The sequence below is a fragment of the Blastomyces gilchristii genome, assembly GCF_000003855.2.
Source record: "Blastomyces gilchristii SLH14081 genomic scaffold supercont1.2, whole genome shotgun sequence".
Lineage (NCBI taxonomy): Eukaryota > Fungi > Ascomycota > Eurotiomycetes > Onygenales > Ajellomycetaceae > Blastomyces > Blastomyces gilchristii.
In genome coordinates, this window is record NW_003101681.1 from 523366 (window position 1) to 540211 (window position 16846).

General features: G+C 47.0%; 6 protein-coding genes across 7 annotated transcripts; 2 read left to right on the forward strand and 4 right to left on the reverse strand.

Annotated features, from left to right (window-relative positions):
* Nucleotides 1–80: 80 nt before the first annotated feature.
* On the forward strand, nucleotides 81–1616 carry BDBG_00907 (MRG-binding protein). The gene is made up of 4 exons (XM_031720104.1): nucleotides 81–397; nucleotides 466–611; nucleotides 691–883; nucleotides 959–1616. The coding sequence occupies exons 1-4, from the start codon at nucleotides 193–195 to the stop codon at nucleotides 1291–1293; spliced, it is 879 nt and encodes a 292-aa protein (XP_031576120.1). The 5' UTR covers nucleotides 81–192; the 3' UTR covers nucleotides 1294–1616.
* BDBG_00908 (isocitrate dehydrogenase [NAD] subunit 2, mitochondrial) lies at nucleotides 1299–3865 on the reverse strand. Its single transcript, XM_002627954.2, has 6 exons — nucleotides 3299–3865; nucleotides 3146–3211; nucleotides 2978–3064; nucleotides 2776–2898; nucleotides 1992–2711; nucleotides 1299–1931 (listed from the first exon to the last, which is right to left on the reverse strand). The coding sequence occupies exons 1-6, from the start codon at nucleotides 3380–3382 to the stop codon at nucleotides 1860–1862; spliced, it is 1152 nt and encodes a 383-aa protein (XP_002628000.1). The 5' UTR covers nucleotides 3383–3865; the 3' UTR covers nucleotides 1299–1859.
* BDBG_00909 (exocyst complex component Sec5) lies at nucleotides 3649–10049 on the forward strand. Its single transcript, XM_002627955.2, has 2 exons — nucleotides 3649–6209; nucleotides 6274–10049. Exons 1-2 carry the CDS (start codon nucleotides 3822–3824, stop codon nucleotides 6979–6981), a joined length of 3096 nt encoding a protein of 1031 aa, XP_002628001.1. The 5' UTR covers nucleotides 3649–3821; the 3' UTR covers nucleotides 6982–10049.
* BDBG_00910 lies at nucleotides 4276–11206 on the reverse strand. Of its 2 annotated transcripts, XM_031720105.1 has the most exons (7): nucleotides 10088–11206; nucleotides 9912–10011; nucleotides 9588–9846; nucleotides 9296–9531; nucleotides 9016–9236; nucleotides 8332–8958; nucleotides 4276–8275 (listed from the first exon to the last, which is right to left on the reverse strand). In XM_031720105.1, exons 1-7 carry the CDS (start codon nucleotides 10362–10364, stop codon nucleotides 7365–7367), a joined length of 2631 nt encoding a protein of 876 aa, XP_031576121.1. In that variant the 5' UTR covers nucleotides 10365–11206; the 3' UTR covers nucleotides 4276–7364. The 2 variants fall into 2 exon arrangements, with proteins under 2 accessions (XP_031576121.1, XP_031576122.1); XM_031720106.1 differs by having other exon boundaries at nucleotides 6345–8275; nucleotides 9588–10011; nucleotides 10088–11179.
* A 2045-nt stretch (nucleotides 11207–13251) lies between these two features.
* Nucleotides 13252–14409, reverse strand: BDBG_00911 (FMN-dependent alpha-hydroxy acid dehydrogenase; the record flags this gene model as incomplete). The annotated part of the gene is made up of 4 exons (XM_031720107.1): nucleotides 13252–13628; nucleotides 13798–13837; nucleotides 13871–14114; nucleotides 14219–14409. The coding sequence occupies 4 exons, from the start codon at nucleotides 14407–14409 to the stop codon at nucleotides 13252–13254; spliced, it is 852 nt and encodes a 283-aa protein (XP_031576123.1).
* A 639-nt stretch (nucleotides 14410–15048) lies between these two features.
* Nucleotides 15049–16191, reverse strand: BDBG_00912 (uncharacterized protein; the record flags this gene model as incomplete). Its single annotated transcript, XM_031720108.1, has 3 exons — nucleotides 15049–15213; nucleotides 15369–15717; nucleotides 16028–16191. 3 exons carry the CDS (start codon nucleotides 16189–16191, stop codon nucleotides 15193–15195), a joined length of 534 nt encoding a protein of 177 aa, XP_031576124.1. The 3' UTR covers nucleotides 15049–15192.
* Between the last annotated feature and the right edge of the window lie 655 nt (nucleotides 16192–16846).

Here is a 16846-nt window from a genome sequence, read left to right on the forward strand (position 1 = left end):
GCGTGCAATAGCCACGTGCACGGACCACTGCTTATTTGCCGGCGTTATTTCAACCTTTCCCCGTTCAAGCTGGGTAGTTTCGGCGAATAACACTTCCCGGCACGGTTTGTGGCTCTCATATCCATCTCTCATTCCCCTACCTCCATAATAACTAACATTCTCCTACAAGCCATACAGCGTATATCCCTTACAATGCCACCCAGAAAGAAATTGCGGCTCTCCTCACAGGGAGATTCGACTCCACAATCGGAGGTTCTCCAGCATGCATCTAGCACTCCCACGCAACCAGACGCTGCGTCGAAGCTTGAAACCGAAAGCGATTCTATAGTTACAGACCCATGGACTGAGGAGCAAGAAACATCCTTGCTTAAAGGTATCATACGATGGAAACCTGTCGGTATGTGGACGGCTATGGCACGATGCAGACACAGGGCGCAATTTAAGTAACCAATTTAACATCGTTAGGGATGCACAAACACTTTCGCATGCTGGCTATCTCGGAACATTTGATAAGCCAGGGCTACGTAACACCAAACGATCAACATACTCGAATACCTGGGATTTGGAAAAAGCTAGGAACTCTATACAATCTCGCGGGGCTCGATGAGCGAGTTGGTGACCGAATCATACATCCTCCTTGTTGTTGGACGATATGGATCAACGAAGTGGCTAACACAATTCTCTACTCAGGAAGCCTCGTTTGCTACAGATGGATCCGGCGATTCAGAACCAGCACAGGAGACTTACTGTCCATTCCAGCTACCGTTCGATGAATACGGTGGAATGATGTTTCAAAGGAGGCTTGCTCCAGGAGGGTCATCGTCTCCCCCTATGAGCCTTGCTGGAGGGTCAGTAAGGGCTAGTACAATTGCAGACACAGATGGTGGGTAATCCCGACCGCTTTATCGGATAATACATGTTGAATGGTGGAGAGAAACTAAAGAAAATAAACTGTTAGAGCCCAGCTCTTCGCCCGCACCTTCCCGTGGCCGGCGGGCTAACCGTAGCACACGTGCGAACACTCGAGGCACACGATCGTCACGGCTACATGGTGAAACTGAGAATGGAAAAGGGCGACACCATAGCAAGGCCAGTCCCGCCAAAGAAGAAGACACAGCAGAAGATGGCGAAGGAGAGGAAGGAGATGAAGAGGGGACGGAGACAGGTGAAGGGGAAGACACCGACACTCAAGCCACGGATTCAGCTCGGGCGAGGCCAACTCGGACTCAAGCGACGCGCGGAAAGACGAAAAAGCCGGCCAGAGGTGCGCCTAAACGCGGCAGGCGACGGTAGTAAGATTTTTTTTTTTTTTTTCCTTCTCTTGTTGTCCCTTCTTCACTTTTTCGATCCTTAATGGGGGTTAACTCGAGTCGGGCGTTTTTAAATTATGGGACGTGATGTATCTTCGCATCTCTTTCAATGACTGGTTAGCGAAAACCCGGACACGCGGGCTAGTTTTGTTTTTTGGAAGTTTGCACGGTTATCACCAACAGGTGAACATTATACGAGTTTGTATGTAAGTATACCACAGCTAGAGTCCAATATCTTCCACATTTAAGTTTATATATCCAAATGCAAAAGGAAGATCAACCTCAACAGGGAACCGCCGGAAGCCATCTACGTAGTATTACATCGAGCCACTTTTTTGTATACAAATAACGCGTAGCAATTAAGGAAAGGAGTAAACTGTGCTAACTCTCGCAATGATAAACAAGAAAACAAAGAAAATATCAGCTCACTGAGCTCAGGATATGTACATCACGACCATCTCTATCTAATGGAGAACTGCAAATGATTGGTTGCGTAAAACATTCGGGGAAATCGTTGATGAGAGAGTGTAGGGAGATAATATATTACTATTACAGTTTAGAGATGATGGCGCTTGCGTATTCGTTGGTTTTGGCATTGCCACCAAGATCACCAGTGAGGGACTAAGAATGTCGTTAGCTGAGCACTGATGAGTACGTAGGGTTCAATGGATGTTTCTTTACCTTTCCTTCCGCGAGAGTGGCGAAGATAGCGTTTTGGATCTTATCGGCATGCTGATTCAGTCCCATATGCTGCAACATCATGATGCTGCTCAAGAGCAAGGCTGTTGGGTTCGCCTTCTGTTGACCAGCAATGTCAGGGGCGGATCCGTGGACAGCTTCGAAGATAGAGCATTCGTCTCCAATGTTACCGGACGGGGTGAGACCCAGGCCGCCGATCAAACCAGCACACATGTCAGATAGGATATCGCCGTAAAGGTTGGGCATGACCAGGACTTTGTCGTTGTAAGGGACGGGATCGGTAACAATTTTCAAGCAAGTATTGTCAAGGAGTTCGGCGTCGAACTCAATATCGGGGAAATCCTTGGCAACATCTCTCGCAGTACGCAGGAAGAGACCGTCGGACATTTTCATGATGGTGGCCTTATGCACGACGCGGACCTTCTTCCTGCCTACCTCCTGGGCATATTGGAAGGCAAAGCGGAGAACACGTTCGGAGGCTTCCCGAGTAATGAGCTTAATGCTCTGCACAACGCCATCCACCACAACATGTTCAATTCCAGAGTATTCGCCCTCGGTGTTCTCGCGGATGAGGATAGTTTCGACGTTATCGTATGGGGTTTTGTAACCAGCAATCGACCGGCCAGGTCGGACGTTTGCAAAAAGATTGAATGTACGGCGAAGAGTAAGGTTGAGGGAAACATGGCCTTTTCCGACGGGTGTCTGTCTATCCTTTTAACCACTGTCCTTGCTCTCAATAATGGCATTTTAGCAAAACGGAACTTACAGCAAGTGGTCCCTTTAGGGCGACGAAATTTTTCTTCACGCTGTTGATAGCCTCATCTGGAATAGCAGTCTTCCCATCCTTGAGAATCGGCGTAACGTCGACCGGTTCCCATTTTATCGGTACCTAGTTGATTCAGCAAGTCTCGCACTAGAACCAAGATAAACCAATTGTCAAGGAACGAAGCTGGCGCATTTTGCTTTACCTGTGCAGCGGCGAAAATATCTTTGACGGATTGTGAGATCTCTGGCCCGATACCATCACCCTCGATCAATGTGACTGTGTATTTGCCCTAAACAGAAGAGAGTTGTTCTCAGCTTCCAATTTACAAACGCAATGGTTGTTTCAGCTGAGGGAAGAAGGCATAGCATACGTCAGGGCCTTTGGTTCCTGGAAATTTTGCTACTTTTTCCGCAACAGCCACAGCATAGCATCGAACCTATATTATATGCAGAAGTAAGCCTACTTATCCCAAGTCGTGGTGCCGTAGGGTGCGGACTTGCGGCTGGAGAGATAATTCACCCACATTGAGCGGAGATTTGCGGGCCAATTGGCCGACTGGCGTTCGTAGGCACTGCCGCGCGGGAGCAAACGCGCGCAGGGAAATCATTGTGGCGGCTGGGATGTATATGGAGGCTGGCGAAAAAGAAAATTTTCAGTCACAAAAAGCAATTGAGGCTGTTTGAGGTAAAAATGAGTTGTAATTGTTGGAGAGAAGAGTGAAGGGAAGAGTTGGTCTTTGTTATGGTATCCCAGCGCACTCACCACGGCCCCACCCAGAGATATTTTTTCCAGCTTAGATAAGCCGGCGCGGGTGTTTGCTCTGTTTGCTCAGCTTCACCACATTTGTCCAAGACAACAACACCATGATATCCATAGCAATTGCGCCAGCGATGACGGGGATTTAGAGATGTGTCGAGCGCACTGATTGATTAGCGAAAACTTTATGGCTGGTTAAAAAGTGTCATTATTTACGGAGTTGCTTTCGCGCCTTCTCTTGCTTCTGATTTTTACTGGGGCGGTTTCGCTGTGCTGCCCAACACCCTATTATGGCTTCCTACGACACGGACGTTACCCATTATTATAATATCCCGTCACTTTACCCCGAAGAATGGCCAGCAGAGCTGAATGAAAGTGACGATTCGGATGGTGAAGAGCCTCTGTCCTCTGGCCCCGGCACCTCTGCCTCCCAACGGCGAAAATCGAGATATGCTGCCCTCCAAATAGGTGGAAGCGAACGCAGGAGCATAGTGCCGGGATCTCAGCGGACTGGAGATGGAAGGGATAACTTGGTCCAAAAGGACGAACCAGACCCTTTGGGATCTTCCGAGAGTGTAGTTAGGATGTTGAAACAACGCGGCATCGCCGACGATGACGCTCGCGTTCGAAACCGTTACCTGCTATCGTCAACAACCTTCTCGCCTGCGCTCTTCCTTTCCCAGACTCACGCCTCCGATTCTATCCAATCCCTTCTTGAAGGTCTAGATTTTTTATCTAAATCTATCGACAAGAAATCTGCATCTTTGAAGGTTTTAGTTGAATCGAATTTTGAGCGCTTCGTCCGAGCAAAGGCAACCATCGACAACGTATATACGGAAATGCGAAACCAAGGCACGCAACCAGATGCCCTGCCTCAAGGAAGACTTTCTCACATCAAAAGATACAGCACGGGAGCCACAGCCGCTCCCGGAAGCTCTGAACGCCCAGTTCCACAGAAAAACTCCCTTACAAAAGAAAGTGAATATGGTGTTAAGGGCATACGCGTGCCTTTAGTGGAAGCTTCCGGGAAAGCGGAAGAGGTGTGGGGCGCAGCACTTGGGGGTCGACAGCGAGAAGAGGGTTTGAAAGCCGTTATTGAAGCTATGGCAAAACACCGAGAGATATATGATATCGGATATAATCTCGCGCGATCGATCAAACAGCGCGATTGCGAAGCAGTTGTTGACCAATATACACGTGCCAGAAGATATGCGATAGATGCAAAGCTCATTGCTGACCGGGCTGCAACAACGCAGCGCCCTTTAACCGACGAACAAGTTCACCTAATCCTTGCTACGGGAAGAATGTGGATGGACGTTGAAAAGCAAATACAAATTTTCAAGCGGGACTTGTGGCGACGTTTGAGCACTGTTCAGGCAAATATCCCTACGATGAGCGTCGATGGCCCCATCGAAGAGCACATGGAACTAATTGCAACACTACTTGAACTCGGCGTTGACGATAACCCGGTCTGGGTCTGGCTCCTCGGACGTTATGATTATTTGAAAACCAAGATTATTGCGTTCTGTGAGCGGTCGAAAGTCGAAATTGAAATTCTTCGGCGACGTCTAGCCAACAGGGAGAAACCGACGCCACAAGCCGTTGCGCCGTATATTCACATCTCTAACCGTGATAGCGTAACAAATGGCACAGACACCCTCGATACTGAGCCCGTTATCGAACTATGGGAATGTGTGCACACATATCTGAAAAAGCTACTATCAGTTGACGGCGGCATCCTTGGAGAGGTCATCGAGTTTTGGGACACTACACAATCTTTCATCGATGGCAGTAAACAAAAGCTCCTTCCAGCAGGATTCGAGGGTGAAAGCCGAAAACACCATCGACTGTCTTCGGGAGGAGTAAGTGATCTGAAAGATGGTGTGGTTGAACTTGTAAATCTCATCCGCGAAAACGCTGTATCGATATTTGCCGATCCGCCTATCGAGGACGTGTCTCTGCTACTTTCACCTCTCCCGACAACTCCCAACACCCCCCTAACTGGCTTAACCCCCACCGACTCTCGTTTCAGGATAGATCCTAAGGACATTCCCCCACCTTCGCCTAGAAGAGGAGAAGCATGGGAGGATTTCGCCTTCTGGCCTCCATATGCGAACTCTCTTAGTGGTGTCCACTATCTCAGCCAATTCTTAATCTTAATCGGAACAGCTGCTAGCCAGATAGCTGCAATGAGCCCAATATCAAGCAGTAGTAGTACCTACGATAAACTAAAGCTTCTTGTCAGCGGCACACGAGAACGATCGGTCCGTGCTATATGCGCAGCTTGGAATAAAGATGCCGAGAGCGTGAAATATCTGGAGGATTGGACTAGAGACTTTGAACGTAAGGACATGACTAAGATGCCCGGACTTTTCGTAACATTCGAAAGCGCAGTTCTTTCCGGAATGCAAAAGATATTGTATATATCTGAGGCCATGACGAAACCTGGGGTCGTCGATGTTGTCACCCCCCCACCTGCGAAACTCCTTCAGATGGTCCGGTCCCAGTTTGTAACGAGCGTGTATAAGGCATTAAGCGGGCTTGTTGAAAATGCGGAGCATCTAGTTACGACTGAAGGAGAAAATGAATGGATTCTTGTCGGTCCCGTCGTTCGCATTGGTGGATTGGATATCTCGTCATCGATCCCCCCTTCAGGCGGCATTGATTCCAAAAATAGGGTGAGTCCTTTGTACTCCAAACAACAGCCATATTTGATTTTCTTACTCACTGCTCTTTTCTCAGAACGTTCGCATGCTCCTCACGCTCTCCAACCTCAAAGCTCTCCGCGCTGACTACGTCCCTCAATTGGTGTCCAATTTCGAAACTGCATTCTCCGTTAAATTAACCGAGGAGTCTAAAACAATCCGCGATGTCCTTGGTCAAATTGACGCCCGCCTATTCCAATCGTACACCCGGCCGATGACCGCAACGTTAAATTCGACTATCCTCGATGGGATCGCAGCTCCGGATTGGGTTCCCCTAACGAGTCGACCCGATCAAGTTCGCCCTTATGTATATACAACAATGTTAAACCTCGTCCTGGTGCATACAGAAGTGACCACAACTCTCCCAACACCAACTCAAAGTCCACCAAGCACACCCGCATCGTCCCTCACAAACGCAATACTCTCCCACCTCCTAACACAGATTTCCTCATCGCTTTTGAACGCCTTCATACAGCGTCCTAAGTATTCGCTCCCGGCTCTCATGCAAGCAACCCTGGATACGGAGTTCATTGCACAAACACTCTCACAGTACGCGACAGAGGAGGCGTCAAAAATACAGAGCCAGATATACTTGGAACTTGATCGTCGAACAAATAACGAGGCCAGGGCTAGGTTACAGGCTGAGCTGGGGGAGATGCGAGGGGTTTTGAAGCGGTTGCGGGAAGCGACTCGCGGGGAGTTTGCATGCTTTAGAAAGGTGAGGAGTGGTGGGACTAAAGGATAGAGAAATATTTGCCATTTTCCTGATTGGAAAGTGTATAGAATTGCACATGCTGTCCATATTAGGTGCCTCTCTTCAATGTTGTGGCTTTGGATATCTATTCCCCGTTTTCGCTAGCCTATTTGTGCGTTTGAGCTTTTATTATTGAGTGCAGGACGCTCTTTTTGTCTTCAATTGAAATTTTAGCGAAGAACATGTGATTGAGATTCGATTTATGAAGAGAGCACGTGTGTTGCAAAGTCACCCTCCCCCCATAGCAGCGAAGCTGCATTTTGTGCTTGAAGTGCCCGAAAATGGAAGCTGAATATATAAACGGTAAATCGATACAGCCATATATTCCCCTTCACCCCGCATGAAATCTATGAAAGTCACTCCCATATGTCGCCTCAGAAAAAGACCAAATCATCCTTATCCCAGCCCATACGTAACAGTACGTTTTTGACGGCAACTTCCAACGCTTCAGGCCCGCAAACAAGCACTAGGCTTTTAACACCCCTCTTCCTACCAACGGGAACATACTCCAAGAGCAAATCTTCCGAAATCCGACCTTTGCGCCCTGTCCAGGTTGCCGACGGCTGGGTCAGAGTATGCACTATGCGACACCTGCCATTCGAATCCTGTGCCACAAATTCATCCAGCTCAGCGTGGCAGAGTATATCAGCTTCAGTCCGATTGCCATCCACGACCACACATGAGGTGTGGTCCTCTGTGTCCTCCATCACAGTGCGGAGTACTTGGAAGATAGGGGTGATACCGCTTCCAGCGCAAATCATATGGAACGATTGTACATAACGCTTTTCCCCGTTTAGGAGCACCGCACCTTTCCCTAGGTACTCAAATTTCCCGACGGGCCCTTTGAACTTTACCATGGCTCCTAGTGGGAGTTTGTCCATTGCCATGGTCATTTTACCACCGTTTGGGTAATCAGGAGTGGGAGCATACAATTTTATTAGGATGTCTATGGTGCCTACAGCAGTTTGTTTGGAGACGGGGGTGTAGGCTCTGATTATGGTCTCGTCGGTGGATGGGTCGCTAATTTTGAGCATGACATGCTTTCCGACGGGAAGACCGAGGCATTGGGAATCGTGAGTGAGCTTAAAGGTAAAGAGGCGGGAGTCTGGTGATATCACTGTTTTGCTGCTTAGGGATGACGGTGCCCAGAGTTTCGAATCCAGAAATACTTCACGAGAGGGTGACAACGACTCGACGTCGATATCATTCTGTAGGGCCTCTTGAGATGATATGTCGAGGCTTCCGATGTGATAATCCCTCATCATCCCCTTCGCGGTTTCGCTATCTATTTGAAATTAGTCAGCGAAGGAAGCAGTTATTTGGTCAACGTAGGAACCTCACGAATAGCCATGAACTCCCCTGTCACATCAAGACCAGCGGCAGACAGAATGCTCTGTGCCCCTCCTGGATGTTCGTTCAAGAAGGTGGTACCATCATAAACCTCGCCCTCAAGTGCAAACCATGGCTCAGGCCCAGTTTTATGACTTTTAAACCTCTCTAAACTTATAGTAATGTCCAGGTCAGGCTTCTTCAGGTTGATTTTAGGGGCTTCCATCGCTGCTATGTTTTCACTGCCTTCTAATACAGCTCCCCAATTTCTATTCGCCAAATCCCCGCCATTTTTCTTGACGCGCTCCATCCAGCCACCAGGAATCAGAGCGGGTTGAGTCGGGTGCTCAAACCTCAAGTAGCCATCCGTTTTGGTGATAGTAACACGGAACCAAGGGTTATTCATCATACCAAGAACAGACCAGTACATATCGCGAGGCTGGATATTCAATGCCTCATCCATTGCACGTACCAGAATCGCGTCACTATTTTTCAGTTCGGTTGTCGATATAGTTAGGGCCCAAAAACACCAACAAAAGCAGGTTTCCTGCCATGACATGTCGATTTTGCCGCCGTACAAGTACTGGTCAACTTCACGATACTTGTCCTCGGGGTATTCTATATTTGCCAGCCTCCAAGCTAGGGAGGCAATGCAATGTTAGAACGGATACATCAGGATCTGGGGAGACTACATACTCTTCCCCTTATCTAGGGATATTTCGACTCTTGTAATCCTGCGGCCACCTCCACCATAGGCGTAGCCCTTGACGTTATACATGGAAGAGCTGGATACTACAATTGTCTCGTCGTGTTCAGGATACACGACAGCGGAGTTGACGTTAAGATCATATATTGCGTACCGCTCATCGTGCCACCATTTTGGCTCGTTCGTGGATATTTCCGGAGATATCATGGTACTATATTTCAAATTTTAACTGGGGAAATATAAAGTTGAGATGCTGTAGGGAAAACTCACGGCAAAACTCGATTATCGTATAGATGATACCAATTGTCACTTGGGATATCGGATATGATTAGCTTCGTCAACCATTTAACACTCCGTCCACCAATTTGACCTGGAACAATAACTCGGAGTGGCCGACCATGGTCTGGCCGAAGTGGCTCGCCGTTCATTTTATGTGCCAGCATTATTCGCTTGTTAGGGTCCATCACCCAATTTAATTTGACAGATGTACCGTAGAATCCGTTGGGCTATGGGAGCATCGTCAATGTCTGCTAAAGAAGCGCGGCATAAAGGGGGCCATTACCAGTTTATCTACTCCCTCCATACACACATATCTTGCACTTTGAAGCAGCTTCGCCTTTAGTAAGATGGAAGACATCAATGGGCCTGTAAACAGGGCTGTCGATACTCCAGCAGCCCCCCACGAAAAGCCTTTTGATTTTCTCACCTGGTTCTGTTCCTTGCGTCTGTTTCCGGCACATACCAGAGTAATGGGTGCCGTGATTTGTTCAAATTCGGTCAAAATTTGAGTGAAATTCAATACTATTGGGCTTTCTACTAGGCTATGTGTATCTAGTTAGTAGGGGTTGTTAGTGTACTCGTTCAGTACGATCAAATTGGACTTCACCCTTCGATGCTGAGTTTCCAATCGGGAATGTCCTCCTGATGAACCTCAGGAACATATCCATGATTTCTCACGTAAAAGAGTTCTGGAGAAGTAAGAAACCCTATGCTCTCATTAATGAATGAAGTTTGGAACAGACAGTATTTTATTAGTCAAGGTATCGGAAGAAAGATAGATACCTTCCTCATATAGGGTAGTTAACGGTGGTTCAACATTAAAGGGGTGAACACCAGTAAGCCTAATAAGGCGTGGATCTCTAGGGACGTGTTTGTCGGGAGTCTCCTTATCTATATCAAGGACCTGAGTTGGTTCTTTCGACGGCGGTGGGAGGGGAATATAATGCGTTCTCGGCACGCCCTTTTCAACGTGCCCGGGTTGTTGCGATATGAGAGGAACAAGATTTTTCTTCTGCGTGAAATTAATTGGAGAACTCTCCAATTGGATAATCGATTCCATGTTGATATTGGATTCATGAAGATTGTTGAAGATTAAAAATAACACTCAAGCCGATGGTATGAGCATGAGCTTTATAAAAGGGACATATCCCGTAGCAAAGCTGATAAGGGAGTTTCGTAAATCAATATTGTGTTTTACACAGAAGATTCTGTTATTACACCATGCACTGGTGATTCAATGCATCTCCATCTCCGGAGCAGATTAAACAGTCTCAAAAATCACAAGCTGAGACTGTCCTTCACCGCACATCCGGAACTGATGTCCTCGACAACACCTCAATCCACAACATTCCACGCATATCGGGTGGGTCATCATAGAATGAAAGAGCTATATACGGCTGAAACAGCGCACAACGCAGAGAGCCAGGCCAGGCCAGGGGTGGCTAGTGGAAACTATTTCCGAAGAATCCTTCGCAATCGAGAGGCGGACAAGTGTAATTGCAGCCCTTGGGGGTACAGCAAAAAAGAACCCAGTTTGGGGCTGTGACCCAGGTTGATGGATTATGGAAAAGTCGGACTGGTTCAGCAGGTTATGTAGGATTCGCGGCCAAGCTCACAGCCATCTTGCAGTCATCACTTCTTCTGCAGCCATGAATGCACCCGTACTAAACGTGTTATGATTGTGAGTCCGCAATGCGTCTGTTGCAGATCGTATATAATCAGACAATTCCAGCGCGTAATCCGAAGCAGCATTTAGGAATCCGGCTCTCGCAATGAAAATGGTGTACATTCACCACTCAACACTCATTGCACAACAAAAGTGGCACTTTTGATGGACTCATAAATGACAGTAGCAGTTGACGATTTCGAAGAAACATTGGGATGGTTAGTTGTACGAGGTTGGACCTGGCCCAGCAGCCAAAACGGGATGAGTCCAGATCGCGGCTGACAAAGGCTTGGTTCGGATCTCAAAAGTTAAATTCGGACATTGAACTTTCATCTTCCGCGAATAGTCCCAGGTAACGACGTCGCTGGCCAGAAAATGCTCAATTTGGGCATACGCAGGGTAGAAAAGACGGTATGACGATATTGTCATCGGCGGGGATGACTACATTGCATACAGCTGAGCTTCGCTGTGGTCCTTCTTTAACCACTCCTGAGTTGTGGACTTTTGCACCTCATCCTTACCTCAAATTTTAAGAAGGATTTCAGTTGCTTAGGAGCGAATACAGTGAAGCGTGTTGAGTTCTATATTTCTATTATATTTATAAAATACCGCCCACTTGCTTACCGACGCTTCATTCAGCTATCATATCACGACAAGCGCCACTGAACTTTTCTAGAGAAATGATGAATCACACCCTCTGGATGCCGCTTTACCGAGTCAAATGCTACTGTTGTCGCGTCATACTTTTCTCGGAGCCGCTGATTGGCTCTGCCTGAAGCACAAGCATGCGCGGAATCACTGCCTGAGAGGGGAGTTTGCTGGGGGCTGGAGGCTGGAGGCAGACAAATCAACATGTTCTTGTGAGACTGTTAGACGGAGTCGGCATCTTTATTCCTGAACAAAACTCTGAATAGAACTGGATTTGGACGTCATGATGCAACAGACAGGTGTCGCGAATTAACTCGCCGATAGGCATAATAATGAAGTTTGCATTAATTCTTTTGAAATTGGTGAACCTCTCTGCCTTGCAGATGCATATGCCTTGAGGAATTTAAGCGTTCCTCCCGCTTTCTCGGCGCAAAAGCTTGTTTAGGTGCATGATCCAATAAAATTCAGGTCGCCGTACGACCTTGCAACCAGTTTTTTCGTGATGCAGATATCAAGCAGCCTGGCAACGGGGGTTAGGTGAGTTAATGCCATGCAAATTCTAATTCTAATTCTATTTCAATATCGTTTGGGCTGCAATTTTATATTGACTCCTTTACAATATCGAAGGATTTCTGCAAGGAGAATCAAAACCTATGCTCTTTGCAATACTCAGCCCTCGTTCTGACTGGGCAGGACGCCCTTGGATCGCCCATTCTGCGAACTATTTCATGTGAGGCGTGTCCTCAGTGCCTCAAGCCCTCCCTCATGTTGGCATACGTGCCTACAAAATCGCCTTAACAGTTGAATGCGATCAACATAACAAGATTGTTAAAAAGCTGGCCGATATGAGAGGTGGCCCTTAGCAAGAGTCACCATATGAATTTGACGAGAACGAGGCGTTGAGAAATGGGTACGAGCTTGGGTTTTAGGTTGTGGGAAGATTCAGAAATGCAAATTTGGTTGAGATTTATACCCTCTGGTGATTCCTGCACCTGGCCAATTTTGTTGTTCATGCGGAAATTGAAAGATTTATTTCCAGTGGCAAGTTTGCGTACCATTGCCGGCAGCCTCCGCGGCGTGGGATGACTTCTTCAAAATGCTTGGGTAATTATTAACTCGTTTAACTCATATGTTGACTTCAGGGGGTCTTTGCCCCTTACCCAGCAAGGGTAAACCACATGAAGGGAACACGAGACAGGGCTGTTAGATCCAAAACGAGATACAATAGATGGGAAACTCAATCGATAGATCGATTTCACTGGTATATCAAGTCTATTCTTCCCAAGCTTTCCCTCAAGTCTAGAGCGCTTCCCTTTACTCTATGATAAGCTCCATCTACAGCCTTGAAATACCAAAGCCGTCCATCTTTTCCACGCCCAGCATTTCCATTCCAATCTCTCTGATGCTCCCTGCGCCAACCAACGCCATCGTCCTCGAAAGCTCCCGCTCAAAAATATCTAATACTCTCCACCCCCTCCTGTCCGCCATAACTGAGTCCCCACAGCGCGGAACGGCCCACAAGCGTGAAATCTGCCCCCCAGCGCCAATGCCTTAAATACATCGCTTCCCCTCGTAATACCGCTATCAATAATGACGGGAACCCTACCACGGACTGCACTGACAATCTCAGGGATCACTTCGATAGTGGAAGGGACAGAGTCCAATTGGCGGCCTCCATAATTATTGCGTTAGCGCCGTGTTCAATGGCCAATAATGCATCCTCTGCGGTCATTATGCCTTTTAGGATTATTTTCAGGTTGGTTTTTGAGCGTAGCCAAGACATGGTGTCGGACCAGGTGAGCGATGCATCGTTGAGGGTGTCGTGGTTTCCGCGGGTGATTTCAGCGGCTTCTTGAGCAGTGCGCGCCTCCAGGAGTATACGATTCATTGTCGGTTGTGCTTTCAGAGGCTTCACTTTTGTGGTAGAATTATTTCTCTTTTGGTGAAGATTTGCGAGGGAAAGATGAGGAGGTAGAACTAACGGTGTTTTTCGCTCATTAATGCGGTTACCTAGGACAGGGGTGTCGACAGTTAGAACTATGGCTTTTTATCCGGCCGCTACGATAAATTAGATATTTAAGCAGGAACTTATATTTTCGAAAAGAGGAAGGCTAATTCACGGCCAAATTTGCGAATTGGACAGCTTTTAAATTTCAATAGCCGTGTTTGCGGAGCTTACCTTGGAACCTCGATATCACCTGCGCACATCTCTCTCGATTCTACGAGAAATAGAGCTAGAACCAGAAATCCACTGGGTTGCCTCCACCTGGTGCTTGAATGACATCTTCTAACGTGCATGTTGTATGCGATGATAGGATCATCGTGGTTCCCCGACTAGCTGCTGCTCTGGCCATATCAATTTCCCCATTACCACCCACAAGCTGTTGCATTGCACTAGGCGAAATTCCAATCGGGATTCGATACTTTTTGCCAAATATGATAGTGCTAGTATCAACATGAGAGACATCTCGAAAAACCCTGGGCCGTAAGAGTAATCTGTAAAAAATGCTCAGTAAAGTTTCGGATATAGGGCTCGGCAGGTGTAATTCCATTGCAAGGTCCCAAATGAAATATGAACATCAAGGAAAAATTATCCGAACCTGTCAAATGCACTTCTGTTCCTCCTCAATGCATTCTCTTCGTCCGCTCCGGAGGCATAATAGTCCCATACTTGCTTAGGGAGCTTTTTCTGTGCCAGTATGGCCAATTCAGCGATCGTAATTGGATCCTCCTTCTGCTGGTCATTCCTACTTTCTTCTGCAGGCGTGGTCTTCAACCCCGATTCCTGCATGTCGTATCTTTTACGATCCAAAAGGATAATGATAATGCTGAATTAAAAATTATATCCGCTAACGGACAACTTTGACGTGGTGAATGTCCTCCCTATTTGCCGCGACGATCGAATCGGCACAAGACAAAATATCAACCTGGATCAACGTCAGAAAAATGACGTGCATGCAGAATTGAATGCGAATAAACGTTGGGAGTAAGATAGCATTATCATCAAGTATTAAAAGGGATAGAATCAAAATTGAAAAGAATGCGGAGATATCAAAACTTTCAGGCGTTGGCCTCCACGTCCAAGGCGTTTGGTCCACAATCCCGAATCTAAACAAAAAGGGTCCCATAATAGCGTCGCGAAGGGCCCTAGGGCTAGGAACGCTAATAAACTCGGGAGGCACATTATCTCAAAGGACCTCTCCTTACTGCCAAAGTCAGTGGAGCTACTTCGGTTGAGGATGATAGAAATGCAGGATGCTGCTATGAGGCCGAGATAGGCTAAATGGGAACGATTGCCGCATAACTTACCAGCACGATGGATTCATCTCGATTCGGCAGATCGATGGCATTATCTTTGGCAGCGATAGTGTGTGCTCTTCCTAATTCAAGAAACGGCAGGCCGTTATAAGGTAACTATCCCATAGAGTAGACCTGTTTCTCAGCCATATAGCATGCCTTCTCCCACTCACTTTGTCATGTGAATTTGGACAGACCATCAGTTTATTCTTTTTTTTGCGGTAGTTACGTTATCCGCTTCAGAACGGTTTTGGGACATGAGATTATGGCAGAATGCTTAACGCCGAAAAGTTGAGACCTGACGTCCAACCCCGCAAAAAAACATGTTAATGACAAACGGAGTAAGAAAAGCATCTTTCAATGCTCCTCTAGGGATTTCGGTTCAGCATATAGGCCGGAAGAGCCTCCGAAATAAAATACTCGTTGTATCTTTTCACGCGCTTCATGACTTACCAAGCAAAATACGAATTGGCTGAGCGATCCTGAGGCACTCCTTCTGACTAGCCTTCCTGCATGGAACTTCACCTTCTTGGGACATAGCATCCTAACCACCCTGGGCTTCCCTCTAGGTGGGCTATGAGCTGAGAGAAGAAGTGCAGCCATAATTGCGTCGGTGGGCCGGCTGCCGCCGGCTGAGGCGAAGAGGCTCTTTTCTTCTCGAAGCATCATAGAACGATGCAACTCCAGCTCTGACTGTGACATTCTAGCATCAGGTTGCAAGGCACCACCGCTTCTGACCTGGCTTACCGGTTGGTTGGGGTTTTGCTTATTTGATCTGCAATGACACGTCTTACCATGTTCCCTAAATGGGGTCAGTCTGTGCGTTTTATCGAATACATTATCAGCTGGCTGAGGGGCAATCACCTGGCGTCTGCCATTTGAACCGGGATATCAACTTGGTTTGAAGGAGTGAGAGATTACTTGACGTATTTGTTGGTTCATCCAACCTCGCTTGTTTGCTAACTTATGACCGCGCACACTTGGCAAAGAGGAGATATCCAAATATTTCTTTCCTCTCCTCGTCTTGATAGGTTATGTTCTGCAAAAGGTTGTGGTTGAGTGGCCATACACGTTCATTCCAATGCCGTGCATATGCATTATGCGAACCTTACCTACATTTTGCCAACTGATGACCGGGCTTTAACATTTTCCTGTATGAGCCTGCAGCCTCCCGCTCCCGCACAATTACTTTCCCTTTAATGGCTATAGCTCGTTGATGCCGGCTAGGAATTGCGTCGTAGATGCTATCAGCTGAAGACTTGAGATTTTCTATCATGATTCTGGGTGCAGGATATGCATACTTTTGCAATCTAAGAGCACCAAGTAGTTAGTATTCACATGCGCCTTGGAAATTTCATTCTACATGTGTGTTACTCTTGCCAGACTAGAGAAGCCGATTTTACCGTGTTATGCTCTCCTTACCTTTTGGTTTAAACACTTGTGTCACTGGCGACAAGTTAATATCTCACATTTCTGGTCTCAAGACATAGCGAAGGAATCTATGACATGTTTATGAAAGGAAGCAGCTTTAGAAATTTCTAATAACTAGAGGAGAATGGCAACAAGCATTACTGGTTAATATAATTTGCGTTCGCGTTATCACAGCTTTGTAAATATAGGAAAGTTGGCAAGCCGACACGAAGATGAAATGATTGAAACATATTGCCAGCATCAGAGGCTCGTCAGGGCCTCAAGAAGGACAAAGGCCCAATAATGAACAAATAATCCTCCGCGTCTATCTCCGTAAAGAGTCAGGAAAGAAGGCTCGCCACACACCCATGCCTATTAGCTTCCCCAGGCCTCCAATGTACAGCAAGTCACATCGCACAACCCTGTCCGCCGCGGAAGCCGCCAAAATTATATATATATATATATATTATCGAGGAAAATATCGATGCAGGTTTTACCTATCCATGACGATCAAGATGGAT